Source organism: Arachis hypogaea, chromosome 11 (genome assembly GCF_003086295.3).
Source record: "Arachis hypogaea cultivar Tifrunner chromosome 11, arahy.Tifrunner.gnm2.J5K5, whole genome shotgun sequence".
NCBI classification, from domain to species: Eukaryota; Viridiplantae; Streptophyta; class Magnoliopsida; order Fabales; family Fabaceae; genus Arachis; species Arachis hypogaea.
In genome coordinates this window covers 134,185,145-134,200,608 of record NC_092046.1, presented here as the reverse complement: position 1 = coordinate 134,200,608, position 15,464 = coordinate 134,185,145, and the positions used below count along the sequence as shown (strand labels likewise).

At 37.2% G+C, this 15,464-nt stretch overlaps 1 protein-coding gene across 6 annotated transcripts; it reads left to right on the top strand.

The window, feature by feature from the left end:
• Positions 1–1,903: 1,903 nt before the first annotated feature.
• On the top strand, positions 1,904–5,966 carry LOC112722716 (guanosine deaminase). 6 transcript variants are annotated; one of them, XM_072207321.1, is made up of 6 exons: positions 1,904–2,290; positions 2,445–2,711; positions 4,144–4,203; positions 4,614–4,804; positions 5,365–5,469; positions 5,572–5,966. In XM_072207321.1, the coding sequence occupies exons 4-6, from the start codon at positions 4,748–4,750 to the stop codon at positions 5,758–5,760; spliced, it is 351 nt and encodes a 116-aa protein (XP_072063422.1). In that variant the 5' UTR covers positions 1,904–2,290; positions 2,445–2,711; positions 4,144–4,203; positions 4,614–4,747; the 3' UTR covers positions 5,761–5,966. The 6 variants fall into 6 exon arrangements, with proteins under 6 accessions (XP_072063422.1, XP_025629629.1, XP_072063423.1 ...); XM_072207323.1 differs by having other exon boundaries at positions 1,991–2,290; positions 2,600–2,711; XM_072207324.1 differs by having other exon boundaries at positions 1,998–2,176; positions 2,600–2,711.
• The last annotated feature ends 9,498 nt before the right edge of the window (positions 5,967–15,464 follow it).

Sequence of the window (15,464 nt, the reverse complement as noted above, 5' to 3'; positions counted from 1 at the left end):
GCAAGACACAACAACAATATGCGAGATTGGTCCTGCCCACTTCAAGTTAGGCGCACTAAAGCCCAAAGTTAGGCGCAGCTTCACTCAACTAAACTCCAATTCATGCTGCCAAGCCCAAGTTAGGCGTGGATCCTAGTGAAGCCAAGTGGTCCCCATCCATCAATTGAAGATTTGCTGATTGCTATAATTAATTCTAATTTAAATTCAAATTTTAAAAATAGAAAAAGATATTATTTTAGTTTTAAAGATAGATTTTAAATTAATTAGGATTAGATATAAATAGGGGGATACCACCTCAACATTATTCCATCCCAGACTACCAAAATATATTTTATTAGAATACTAGTTTTCTACTCTAAACCATGAGCAACTAATCCTCCATTGTTAAGGTTAAGAGTTTTGTCTATTTGTATGGATTGATTTTATTACTTTATCTATTTTAATTCATGTATAGATTTATAATTTAAGAATTGTTTTTGCTCTTTATCTTATGAATTTGGGTGGAACGGAAGTATGACCCTCTTTCTATTTGAGTTCTTGTATAACTTGAAAAAGCTCTTTACTTGAAAAATAGCTTGAAAACATATTTTCCTAAATTTTAATTATCTGGATTTAACGGGATACGTGATATATAATCCTTTTATTTTTGGGTAATTAGAGTTTTTGTGGCATATAAACTGGAATTTGATAATGTAGCTTCTAATTGGAATTAATTGACCAAGAAATTGGCAGTTAATGAATTTTAGAGGAGACTAGAAAGGTCTATGGAATTAGGGTCTAGTCACATATAGTTTGCCATAAATTAAATCCTACATAATTAAAATAGTTAGTAAGAAAAGTAAATCCGGAAAAATAGATAACTCTGAAGCCTTAACTGCTTCTCCATATTTTATTCCCAACTTACTTATCTGCCTATCTTTAATATTTTTTATATTGTTTAATGTCTTTTATATTGCTCAAACACTCTTTTCTGTTTGTCTAACTAAGCCTATCAAACACTATTGTTGCTTAATACATCAATCCTCGTGGGATCGACCCTTACTCACGTAAGGTATTACTTGGTACGACCCGATGCACTTGCCGGTTAGTCTGTGGTTAGAAAATCCGCACCAACCATCAAGTCCTATTTTCTCTCTAACATCCCTGCCACGATCCCACTAATGTGAGTTTCAAGTAAGATAACAAAATTCACTTCATAATTTCTCTTTAAGTCTCTAATTAAAGTAGGAAAAGTTCTCCTCCCACGGAATACAACAGTTTCAGGTAATAATATTCATGAGAAACTAAATAAAGAAATAGGTCGTCAAGGGCTAAGGGCAAAAATTAAAAACGGCTTGAGGCATCAACCCCACCCGTTTTGCTAACCCGATTCACGGTACTCTGGGCATCATTCTCCTGCATCACTTCCAATTTCGTTGCACACATCGGAGTAAGATCTGGCGGCTTATCCCGTACTAATTCTACAATCATAGATTTTTCTTTATCACTAGGATCAGGACTGTGGCCACTGAGCTGGATCCCCAAAGAGCTTGAGGCTTCAAAGGTCTTGTGGTTAAAATTTTTCTTCCTCATAGCTTCGAAAGCTTCCCATTATTGATGCACCGTACCCCTCATATTTTCTATAATCACCTTCTATATATCTTCTTTGTACGGATTTTTGGAGGTGAGAGTTTTGCTCGGTAACGCTGTATTCGCAGGTTTGAGGATTATGGGAGTCTTCTCAACAGCTTTTTGTTTAAGCTTGCAGTCACCTTTTTGGGAAGAATTTCCTCGTGGGATCGATCCTTACTCACGTAAGGTATTACTTGGTACGACTCAGTGCACTTGCCGGTTAGTCTGTGGTTAGAAAATCCGCACCAACCATCAAGTCCTATTTTCTCTCTAACATCCTTGCCACGATCCCACTAATGTGAGTTTCAAGTAAGATAACAAAATTCACTTCATAATTTCTCTTTAAGTCTCTAATTAAAGTAGGAAAAGTTTCCCTCCCACGGAATACAACAGTTTCAGGTAATAATATTCATGAGAAACTAAATAGAGAAATAGGTCGTCAAGGGCTAAGGGCAAAAATTAAAAACGGCTTGAGGCATCAACCCCACCCGTTTTGCTAACCCGATTCACGGTACTCTGGGCATCATTCTCCTGCATCACTTCCAATTTCGTCGCACACATCAGAGTAAGATCTGGCGGCTTATCCCGCACTAATTCTACAATCACAGATTTTTCTTTATCACTAGGATCAGGACTGTGGCCACTGAGCTGGATCCCCAAAGAGCTTGAGGCTTCAAAGGTCTTGTGATTAAAATTTTTCTTCCTCATAGCTTCGAAAGCTTCCCATTATTGATGCACCGTACCCCTCATATTTTCTATAATCACCTTCTATATATCTTCTTTGTATGGATTTTTGGAGGTGAGAGTTTTGCTCGGTAACGCTGTATTCGCAGGTTTGAGGATTATGGGAGTCTTCTCAACAACTTTTTGTTTAAGCTTGCAGTCCCCCTTTTTGGGAAGAATTTGGCCAATTTTAGCTTGTGAATTTTTTTTTTTTTCTTTGAGAATTTTTGTCTACCCCTTTCTTGAGAATTCTTTCTTTGACCAGAGTTGGTTGCATAATGCCCGTATCGTTGGAGGGCTACCTCTCGTTGAGAGATTTTCTACATAGTATTTGCACCTTCTTCTATCAAGACATTAAAACGAGATCCTCCTTGGAGGTCGTAATTCTTATTTCCTTTATTTCTTTATCCATTATTATGAGAATCTTTTGGAGTAGCTATGCTTTTATTGTCTGTATTATATCTTTTATTTTTCTTTTTTATTGGTCGCCTTATCATCATTTATGGACCAAAATCAAGAAGATTCTTATTAGCACATTTATCCTCTTGATTCTCGAGCTTCCCTTAATTAGCAAGAGTTCTAGAAATGGTGCTCTTGTTGTATCTCACCTTCGCCAATCGACATAGCTGCAATTCCAGTCGCTGGATGAGTCTCCACGCTCATAGTAATTTCACTGTATTGATCACTTCGATGTTCATATTTTCTATAACTAAAAAAAATGATATGGAGGTCTTCATACTCAATATTGAGAATACTTCTATGAAAAATAATTTTATTAGTTTATAATAGATTTACTTATTAGCATATATGGTTAATGTGAAATTTGATTTTTCAATTTTAAAATAGGTATCTTCTTTTATGTTTAAAAAATTAATAAAATCCTTAATCTAGAAACATAAATCTTTGTATAAATATATTATAGTAATAGTACAAAAAATTTTACATAATTATCTAATCGAATTGATATATTTAATTTTTTAAATGATAAATTTAAATAAATAATTATTTTTACTAATATGTACAAAACTTTTTTGTTCATGACAAATTTTGAATTTAAACGTTCTTATATGTATACTGAAAAATTAATCCGGGGATTAAATTTAAACAATTAAACCCACTTGTAAGTTAAAAAAAATGATTGATTACAGATTTAAGAGTAATTGCTGTCTGACTAAATTAATTTCGAAACAATTTGTGGTTTTTTTAATCAGAAATTGGGGTTTCCCTGTTGTCTATATATTTACGGAAGGATCATATTCAGTGTGTTTTCGTGGACCGTGTTATCTTTCACCAATCACAACTTTTCATTTTTCAATTTACATCTTCGTTCTCTGTTTTCCTCCTTTTTTTTCTCCGAAAGCCCTTTCTTTTCTTCCTTGATTACATCCACGCGGTCATGGAGGAAGTTAACGGTATTATTCTCGCTTTAACTCCCATTTCTGGTTCCTGATTTTATTTCAAGCACAATTTCTTGAGCTTCTCTGATTTCAAGTTTCAATTTTTCTGGGCAATTCTGTGATTCTGGATTTTTCGACGCTTACCCTTTTCATCCGTTTGTATGATCCTGTAATTTTAAAGTACTGGGTCTGATGAACATGGAAAAAGTTCGTTGCTTTTTCTTTGTATTGTTCTGTAGAGCATTATTGCCAATTGTTTGTTTTGTTTGTCTTATTTGCAAACTGTGGACCCCTTATTGTATTTGGATGTGATCGATTAAAGTATATAATAGAGTTATTATAAAAAATAGGAACTTGCAGAGGAATGGTTTTGCTTTCTGTTAATTTGTGTTTGTGTTCTTGATTGTTTCAGTTGTAGAAACTAAGGATGGAACTGTTTCAGTAGCTTCTGCATTTGCTGGTCACCAAGAAGGTAATGCTTCTTCACAGTTCAGCTATCTTAATGTACATGGTTGACTTCTTGATTCATTGAGACAATTAGGTCCTATCTATCATCTCTGTTTGTACTGTGTTTTTCATTTTATTCGGTAACCGTTTATAAACTTGAATTTATGATCTATAATAGTCACTTTGTGAATTTGATACATTGGTAATTGAATATATATTGATACAAGTTATATTAAGATTTCTTACACTGGAGTTTTGAATGTATCAAATTTCTAAATTAATTGATAGTTTGAGATGGAGGGAGTACTTATTTGGCTTGAGTAATCAAATGATATGTCCATTGTTTCAAAAGCTACATACATGTGGGGTTTGATTTTGGAAAAGAAAAGGCATTGATTTGAATGTTTCGTTCTGGTGTTGCTTTCGGTTAATTAGCTGTGCAGGATAGGGACCATAAATTTCTAAGAAAAGCAGTTGAAGAAGCATACAAAGGAGTAGATTCTGGACATGGAGGTCCTTTTGGTGCTGTTATAGTTTGCAATGATGAAGTAGTAGCTAGTTGTCACAACATGGTTCTTAGTCATACTGACCCAACCGCACATGCAGAAGTTACAGCAATAAGGGAGGTAAGATTAAATCCAAATGATTTCCTCATACAGTATGAAAATTGCATAATTTGCTAAACATATCTAACACAATGGTTATCTGGCGTTGGCACTGTTATCCAATGTTTTCAGCAAATACAAAGTAGCTAGATGCCTAGATCTCTATTTGAATTTTAGTATGTCAACGATGACACTGATGAATGTGCTGCAACATTGTCGAGAATGCAACATTCTTTCCACAATTTACATGTTGTTGCACTTTGGTTTGGAAAAATTCTTAGTTCTTCTGTATATAGAAAAATGTTTGTAGTTTTGTTCCGTTGAACAATAGGTTAATGAGTAGACACTAGACAGAAATTCAATACCTGCCATCACAGTCAAGATATCGGAATGGATAGTTGAGACTTGATAACCTTTTACATGTTGAGAAAAGAGACTAAAAACTGGTTAGTCTGTGTACATCTTTCTTTTAACGGTTTAGATGTGGCAATTTTTTTTTTTTGTAATTAATGTCAACATAAAAATTGATAAATGCTTTTGCTTTCAGTTGAATTGATTAGTGCATTGCTTTCATTTTACAGGCTTGTAAGAAGCTTAAGAAGATAGAACTGTCAGATTGTGAAATATATGCTTCTTGTGAACCTTGCCCCATGTGCTTTGGTGCAATCCACCTTTCTCGAATTAAGGTTGGCAACTTGGCGTGACATGCTTTCCCTATTTTTTTTTTTTTCCCTATATGCAGTCCTCCTATCTTGTTTAGATCATAATGTAGTATTCTTTCCAAGCAGAGGTTGGTTTATGGAGCCAAGGCCGAAGCAGCAATTGCTATTGGGTTCGATGACTTTATCGCAGATGCATTGCGAGGTACCGGATTCTATCAGAAAGCACAGCTGGAGATCAAAAGAGCCGATGGCAACGAGGCCATGATCGCGGAAGAGGTGTTCGAGAAAACGAAGGAAAAGTTCCGAATGTATTAGATCTTTTTAATTCATTTCATCACATCTGATTGAAAATTGGCCATTCCGGATTGATTGGCTTCATTTAAATTATGGAAATTGTTGATAAATAGATTGGTTTCATTTGGGATGTAACAATTTACATGCTAGGATTGGGATTGTTTCTGTTGTACTACTAATCTTCACACAGGAAGATATATCAAATGCATTTCTTTACTTCTTTGCCATCTCCATTACCACTGATATTGAAACTTGAAATGTAAGGCTACATTTTCTTTTAGTTCCTTATGATTTTCGTGGCCAGTGATTTTCATAATGTGGTTCACTATTTGAGTATTTGCTAGCTGGATTGAAGAATATGCTACTGCTGCACTCTTCACTCAGACATTTGGAACCGTTTTGCTTCTTGTTTTTTGGTTATGGGGCAAAACTATTAATGGGCTTAACATGTTTTGAATAGAGAGCATTCATGGTAAGCTACATAACCCTTAAATGGAGGTCCAAGTCTTCTAGTTCATAAAAATGAGACGTGATCTTTTTTCTGGTTGGGTAGACTATAGTTTTGTGATTTTGTTCTTGGCTTTTAAAAGTGTGTGTTTTGGAAATTTTCCTAGTTACTCTAGTTTGATCACTGCAAACTCTAACACAAATGGGCGTGGATTCATGCAAAATTTTCACAAGACTAAACCATATTCATATCTCACTATAAAGTAAAGAAGGAAACCTAAATATGATTTGTGACAAAATAATAATAATAATAATAATAATAATAATAATAATAATAATAAAAGATTATATACGACCAAGTCAAATAACTTTTTCCCATAAAGTTATTCATTTCTAAAAAAAAGAAAGGAATAAGCTGAGATTGTAAAATTCAGAAAGTAAGTAGAATGTAATTACAAAAATACTATATGGATATTAAAAATCAATTATTAAATCAGTCACTATATAATCAACTTGGGTTGGTCGAAATTTCTGCTGTTTCTGTTGAATAATCAAGTAACTTCGATTTCACCTTTTATCGAAATTGGGTTCAGTCTATCGTTGTTCAATATCGAAAAGAATGCTTATCTTTCTCCCATGCATTTTCGCATTAACGAGACGAAATTTTAAGACAAGTCTATAGTCAGTTCAATCCACTGCAACCCCCTGAAACAAGGACCATAGCAGTACTGGAACCTTCGACTTGTGGTTCCACTCTTACTCTTGCAAAAGTTGGAGACGGATTAGTCGTTAGCCTTAATTAATTTTTTGTATATATCCAAGATATATAGATGACATTGACGAGTGTTTACTCCATCTCTTTCCTCCTAATCTCCTATTATTTGTTTTAACGATCATTTCTCCATTTTTATTGTGATTCATAGCATATATGCCTAACACCAGCACACCAATTTGTTTTCCCACTGGCATTTTCAAATAATGTTGCTGATATCGATTTGTAATTATTATTATAGGGGTACGCATTTTGCGTTTGATAATGTGATTTGCGGCTATACAAATTATTTACTTGTCAAGTCAACGCAATAGAGAAAACGCGAAACCAAACTAGATGACATCAAAATCAAACACTCACATGAACACAGGAGGAAGAAGAAGAAGAATGAGTCAATCAAAGAAAGGAATAATGGTTTAGTGTGAAGGAGGGCAGCGCCGATATCCTTTACCAGATTCTAATTTCTAGCTTATATGATTATTTGTTTTTTCTCTTCATTGCATTGGATTGGATTGCATGCACACATAGACATATACTATACGACTTTGAAGTTTGAAGTAAGTCCAAGTTGAAGGGTTAGTTTTATTTGATGTCATTATCAAAAGTAAACGTAAGACTTTTGAAAAATAAGGCAATGCCGCATGCTACAAGTAAATCGCTATTTGCATTATGGTCCTCTCTAGTTGAAAGTTGCAACTTTGGACCATCGTTTTGATTTTCTGCTTTCTTTCATTGTCTCTTAGCTTCCCTCTCGAAGACGACACGACACACTTATATATATATATTCTTCTTTTCTTTTTCTTTTTCTTTTTCTCCTCCACTACATTACATAACAGTGCCGTGAAGAAAGGGAGACAACAAATTGAAGGCCATAACTTCTACTATATATACACATAACATGACTATGAATATTCCTAAGTAAGTATCAACAAGCTAAGGTTTAACATATATATAGTGACATGCTTATTATATAGTATCAAATACAAAAATAATATTTAACCTTTGGAAACATGTAATTGTTATTTAGAAAGACACACATATATAGTGATAGTAATCGATTGACTTGTTTATTTAAATAAGTATTAAAGATTCAAATCCACAACATACTCTTAAACTAGAAGCTTAAGTATTTTTTAGCCAATAGCATTAATTAATTAAAATTTGGTTGCAAAGAGTATCATTGAGAATATATATATATATAACTTCATGGATCGGATTCGATCTGCATATCCGTAGTATTTATCTAAATTTGATCCGAAAATTGCGGATATCCATCTGATTCACAAAGTTATTAGATCAAATCCGATCCGCAGATCCGATCCGCAAGATTATCGGATTGGATTGTAAATTTCATGTAGATATCCGCATATCCGTGGATCCATAGAAATAAATAAGTAAATATTCTTTTTATATTTTAAATATTTTTTTATATTTTATTTTAATTAATAATTATCATGTATTATTTTATTTTTATTATTTAAAAAAAGTATGTTTAATAATATTTTAAAAGTAAACATATTTAAAATAGTAAAAAAATGATATTTTATTTATATTTTTTAAATAAAAATAAATTTTTTAAAATATTTATATATTTTGCGGATATATCTGAGATCCAATCCGATCCGCAAATGTGTGAATCGGATCAGATCGGATCTAACCTTAAAAATTATGGATATTAAATCAGATTCTATCCGATAATTTTAATGCGGATTGAGATTTTGAACATATTCAATTTGATTCGATCCGCGTTCCCTAAAGAAATGCTTAAAGCTATGTATAGTCATAAAGACCTTCGTCTACCAATAAGAACAACCAAGATTACAAAAGGTTCACTCTCCAATTAGACACTTAGAATTCCATCAATCATAGTCTATAGATATCTAAATATAAAAGAAGCTAAGATCGATCCCAATTAACTAATCCGATTCAACAGTTCGAACCAGGTATTATAAAGTAGAAATTTCTCAACAAAAATCTTTTCCATTATTCTCAATCTACAATAAGAATTTAATGAATATGTTTGGAGAACCTGAAAATAATATAAATATGATGGTCCAAATGTTGATCAAATAATTAATGCGGGAGAGACGCGCAAAGAATAATTGTCCAAGTCTTCTTGTAGGACCTCATCATCATCATCATAAATATATAATCTTTGGATAAATTCCTTCAAAATATCACATCAATGCAAGTATTATTATATATGCTTCTGGATGAAGTGTATGTTAAAATTATTTTATCTCTATATTGAGTACTACACGGCCTCCTTTTTCAATATATAGGTTAATTAATTGGCTTGCTTTGAATAAGAATATTCTTTAACCTAATTAATTATTACCGTGTATCAATCATAAATTTGAAGGCCAATTTCGAGTCTTTCAGATTTCCTTTTCCTTGAAATAAGAAAATAAGAATGCTATATACGTGTTGGTAGTTTTAAATAAATTTTTTAGTAATGCTAAAAAGTCAATCTTTTTAAAGTTAATATCGGTTAAAATTTTAAAAATTATTTTTGTATCTTAAATTCTAATATTTTAATTCTAAACTCTAAATTATAAATTCTAAAATAATATTAGTTAATGTTGGCTAATTAAAAATTAATTTTTTTATACTTTTTTTAAATTGTTTATCCTTATAAAATATTTGTTTGTTGGTTTTGGTTCAATAATATTTAAATGACTTTTGCTTTAATCATATCGTTAATTTTACTCCATTAAATATTGTCATCATGACATGTTAAATATTAATATAACATGATTTGTTACATTAACACTTATTTCAGTTATTTTGTTACATTTTCATTCAACTTAGCCCATTAATGGCACAACTAATAATAAAGATTAAAACTAATATTTTCAAAATTTTAAAGCACCAAAACAAAAGTATCAAGAGTGAAGTTATAGTAAATGATCACATTTGTCTAAGATGATTTATTTTTTAAATTGGTTTTTGAGAAAAAATTTTAATTAATTTTTTTTTTCAAAAATTTTAAATTAATCACATTAGTTCTTTAATCCATTGCTGATGACATTAGAGTTTGTTGATATGACATGTTAAGTGACATCCATCACATACTTCATAATTTTAATTAGCTGCTAAGTGCTAACGTAATAAATTTATGAAATCAATTTTAAATTGAGAAATTTTAATGCATTAATGTTCCTCTTAATTTGGAGTTGATTTGATTTAATTGCATAAAATTGTTATATTAGCACTAATTAGAAATATTAGGTGTGAATCGTAGTTATTAGTCTAGTGTCATTTAATGTGCCACATCAGTAAATTATAATTTCGTTAGTAATGAAAGAGACGAAAAAACTAATTTAAACTAACTTAAAATCTTTGAAAAACGAATTTAATTAAAAAAAATAAAAACTAATTTAAAAAATAAATAATTTTTAAAAAATGACTATTTATTCAATAAAATTATTATATTAGTGCATAATTTTTCCAAGGAAATTTCAAGCTAAGGTTCCTTCGTAGCTACCAAATAAAATATCAAAATAAAACAATTGGTAGTTTGTATTTTCTGATTATGCCTATTTATGCTTGCATACACATTGACCACGACATGAATGGATCTTGACTCTCTTGTCATAATAACCCAAAATCCTTGTCGGAAAATTAATATGTATGTCCCTTCCACTTTTATTTCACTCTTTCGTTCTTCAAAATCTTTTCCGGCTTTTTAACTGCATCTTTTAGAATATTGATAGGTTTTTTTTTCTTTCGGGCGTTACCGTACGTTCTCATACTATTATTAAAATTACCACAAAAGGAAAAGAAAATTGGAATATAACAAATCATCTTCATTATTCTAGCCAAAAACCCTCCAATCATGCATGCTCTAGCTAGAAATTGAACTATATTTATTTATATATATTACTATTCAAATTCAGTTCCATGATCAATGGTGACAACCAGCTGATAAATAATCAATAAATAAACAGTTGCGTGCCTGTGTTTTGTTGAATAAAAGATCAACGAAATATTCATTCCATAGATGTGACATTAGCATAATAAAATAGTCGAAATAGACTGCGTTTGTTTCTGATAATATAATAAGATAAGACATTGAAAATAAGATATAAAAGACAAAAATATAAAATTTAATGTTCTTGTATTCTGTTCGGTAGGTCGGGTACCGGACGGTTCGGGTTAGGACCCTGAGGTCAACGCTTCGGATGGTGGGAAAGCCCGTCTGGTCGTGGTTTCCTGGTCCCGGGTGAGCGAGGTCCCGAGCACTTCGTGTGGAGAGGGGGTGCCACCTGCAAAGACACTCCGACGCCCTTGTCAGAATATGTGCAGGCGGAGAGGAAATGGTGTGTGAATGTGACGTACCTCGGGGGAAGAGCCATTCTTCCCCTTATATACATGTCAGCCCTGGGCCCCTCTGGAGGTCAGGCCCATATTCCCAGGGACGCTGTCCCATAGCTGTGTGCGAGCTGTATGGGACGCGTGTCCGGGTCGGTAGAAGCTCGGGTCGGGTCGACCCGCAGGAGTCTTGGGCTGGGCCGTAACAGTGCCCCCGACGCGTCAGCGATGGTCGTGAAGGCCATGGGTGGCGCGTGATCTCTACGCTCGTTCGTTGTCGTCGAGTCGGCTGATCGTGGGAGGGACGCGTCCCCTGCGCGCGTGTCTCTTGATCTGCTGTGGCATCTGTTTGCCGTTTCGTTCTCCGCGCTGGGTATTAAATGCTCATAATGATTTGAAAAAACCCGTGCGCAAAGACCATTTTGCCCTTGCTTCCTTTCACGCCTTTGGGGGTGGTTTTTAAGCAGTTTTCTCCCTATCCACTTCCCACTTCTTATTATTTCCAACTCCTTCTCTCCCTAACATCCAAAGCTTCCTGTGCGAACTCCCTCTTGCTCCAACTTTCAGTCCAGATTTCCTTCATCGTTCCAGGTAATCTTTTGGTTTCTTTCTTCTGGTATCTGTGTTATGTTCTGTTGTTGTGTGATTTGCTGTTTGCGTTTGTTGCATGGCTGGTTTATTTTTGTTGAGAGGTTTTTCAGTGCTGGGGTAGGTGAGTTAGGGAAGGGGTACCATTCCAGGATAGGCTTTTTTGGGTGGTTTGTGAGGTAGGCGTAGTTTTTAGCCGTATCTGGTCATGATTGAGTTGAAAAGGTGTAGTTTCTGAGTTTTTTCGGGCTCCCGACCTCATAGACTAACGGAGTGGTACCCCGCTGTAGGTATGCCTCGCGTTGTCTCCCGGTCTTCCGGATCTGCTGCGGCTTACGACCCGTATGCTTGGGTGACTGACGATATAAGGAGTTCACCCAACCAGATGGACTTGGAGGAATTGACGGAGTTCCGTCAAGCCGGCTACTTATGTGGGGGTACTGACGAGGAGGCCAACTACGAGGCCATTGTCCCGTTTCCTCATGAGCGTATTTATGAGCTCAATTTTCATTCCCCCCGCATCCCCGATTGGATCTGGTTTTATAAGTCCATGTTCACGCAAGTTGGCGTTCGGATACCGTTCTCCGAGTTTCAAATGGCGCTGCTGAACCGGATATCCGTCCCCCCGTCCCAACTTCATCCGAACAGCTGGGCTTCGATCCGCTGCTTCGAGATGGTCTGCGAGTACTTGGAGCTACCGACATCGGTGGACGTTTTTCTCTTTTATTTCAACCTTACCAACCCTTCCAAACAGGGGAAGGCGAGAAAAGGGTTTCTTTCTTTCCGTGCTGCCCAGGGTAGGAAGATTTTTAGCCTTTTTGAGGACTCCTACCATGGTTTTAAGGATAAGTATTTCAAGGTTCGTCCCGTCAAAGGTCGTCACCCCTTCTGGTTGTCGTTAGAGGGGAGCGTCTCATCCAGACTTACTGGAGCTTTGGCGCGGGGTCGAATCCTTTTGTTAAAGTGTCGTACAAAAGGTTGTCGGCTGTAGATAAGCAGATAGCGAATGTCCTTCTTGCTATCTTTGAAAAGAACCCCGTGAACCCCCATCTTCTTATGGGTGAACGGGAGGCCGCCAGGAGCTATATTCGTGAGTTGTTTTCCTTGTTTGCCTATGTTTGTCATTATTTTTTCTCTTTCCGATCTAACGATTATTCGTGCTTGTTGTTTGTTGTAGTGGAATTGTCTGCCACCGTGACCAGTCTTGAGAATCTGATGAAGACCTTTTTTGAGGTAAGTGATGACGAGAATGCCGAAGAGAAGGACGTCGGCAAGTCGGAGGGTCCTTCAGGGGAGAAAGAGGATCAGGCTTCTCCTGTCCGGGAAACCGAAACTTCGGGAAAACAGGCCGCAGGGGGTCAGGCTTCTCCTGTCCATGAGGAAGGGGGCGCTGACGGGCACGTGACTCTCACCCCTCATCCGGATAGTGACGTGGAGCTTATCCACACTCCCAAGAAGCGAAATATGTCTTCCAGCCCGGAAGGGGCCCTTACCATAATGGAGAGGAATTTTGATGCTTCCAAGTTCATTGACTCCCAACTGATACCCGGGACAGAAGAGCATTTTCATGCAACCGAGCTGTCCGGGCAGGCGAGGTGGATGTATCGCACCTTGCTTCGTGGGGCCGTGATAGCTCGGAAGGTCGAGTTTGAGTTATCCGGTATGGAGGCGCTTCGGAGGAAGTTTGAGTCTTCTGTTAAGGCGAACAATGACTTTAAGGCTCAAGTTGAACTCCTCCAGGGTCAGCTGTCCGAGATGGGGGGAAAGCTTAATGCTGCTGAGGAGAAGTCGTCGTTTGTTGCGGAGAGGTTGAAGGCGTCCGATGAGACCGTGGCCCGGCTTCTTGAGCGTGAGATGACATTGGAAGGTCAATTGAACGCCGCTCAGGGTCGGGTTGTCGCCTTGGAAAAGGAGCGGGAGCAGGCCGTCTCGGAGGCGAAGGCCGCTAAGGCAGAGGCCGTTGAGCTTAAGAAGAAGCTTAAGGTGGCCAAGGAGCAAGGGAAGAATGCCATCTTGATGACCGAAGATGCCCTGAAGGCTCAGCTGAAGATTGCTGCTCCTGATTTCGAGACGTCGTCAATTGGTGTTTTCAAGACTATTCAAGACGGGAAAATTGTTGATATGCCGAGGAAATGAAGTCTCGTAACTTGGGATATTTTGTAATGCATTTGCTGAACAACCTGTTGATACTTTGTCGTTTTGTTTGCTTTGAACAATTTACTTGTCCGTTTCGTATTTTGACGCTTTATAAGTTATCGTCGTTTGATTGGTATGATTTTTGCCTGTTTCATTATTTTGTCGTGTTGCCGTTATCGTGTTACCGTTTATTCTGGGCGGGCTTATTTCTTGTGCCCGTCTCGCCGTTTTTGCATTTGGCAGCAGTTCGGACCGATTTGGTCGCGTAGTCGTCGAATTGGTTGAGGCCTATGAGCCGTCTGGCTCCCGGGGTGATCAATCCCGGGGTGCCGTTTTAGGTTTTGGTCACGAGGAACAGATATGAAGTAAGAAAGTTTTAACAAGTAAAAAATTTGAACAAGTGAAAATTACTCGTCAGTTGGGTAAGTATTTGACAAAGTAAGTAAACAAGATGAATTAACATGTGGACGGGGCAAATACTAACTATCTGGCTAGGCTCCCTAGTCGGTGAGCCGGTGGGTCAGGAGTAGAACCTCTTTAGGTTACCTGCGTTCCATGTTCTGGGTATTTCCTTGCCGTCAAGTTTTTCGAGTTTGTAAGCGCCCTTGCCGAGTACCTCCCTTACCCTGTAGGGACCTTCCCAATTTGTCGCCAGCTTTCCTTCCCCTGGGGTCGGGACGCCGATGTCGTTGCGTCGCAGGACGAGGTCCCTTTCTTCGAAGTCTCGTTTGAGGACTTTTGCGTTGTAACGCAGGGCTATTCTTTGTTTCAGCGCCGTTTCTGTTAGGTGAGCCATCTCCCTTGTTTCCTCGATCAGGTCTTTCTCGACCGCTTCGCTCATGCCCGCGAGTAGTAGTCGGGGGCTTGGTTCGCCGATTTCGACTGGTATCACCGCGTCGACTCCGTATGTTAGGCGAAAGGGAGTTTCCCCCGTGGCGCTTTGCTCGGTTGTCCGGTAGGACCATAAGACGGAGGGGAGTTCGTCAGCCCAGTTTCCCTTCTTACTGTCTAGGCGCTTCTTTAGACCAAGAAGGATGACTTTGTTTGCGGCCTCTACCTGCCCGTTTGTTTGGGGGTGTTCTATTGAGGAGAACTTTTGCTTTATCTCCAGGCCAGAGAGGAATTCCATGAACTTCTTGTCGGTGAACTGGGTCCCATTGTCCGAGATAACGACCTCCGGTATGCCGAAACGGGTTATCACCTGCCTCCACATGAACTTCTGGCAGTTGGAGGACGATATCGTGGCCAGCGGTTCAGCCTCTACCCATTTGGTATAGTAGTCAATGGCTACAATGAGGTATTTGACTTGTCCTGGGCCGACCGGGAAGGGTCCCAAGAGGTCGACTCCCCATTGTGCAAAAGGTCGTGTGGTCGTTAGCGAGCTTATCTCGGAAGCCGGTGCCTTGTGGAAGTTGGCGTTTTGTTGACACTTCGTGCATTTTCTGACGAATTCCTTTGAGTCCTTCAT

What these genes read in the sequence shown, in the direction of transcription:
- LOC112722716 (XM_025773843.2), top strand. An exon ending in ATTTGCTGGTCACCAAGAAG is followed by an intron (nt 4,204 to 4,613) that starts GTAATGCTTCTT and finishes TCGGTTAATTAG; the next exon opens with CTGTGCAGGATAGGGACCAT. An exon ending in TCCACCTTTCTCGAATTAAG is followed by an intron (nt 5,470 to 5,571) that starts GTTGGCAACTTG and finishes CTTTCCAAGCAG; the next exon opens with AGGTTGGTTTATGGAGCCAA.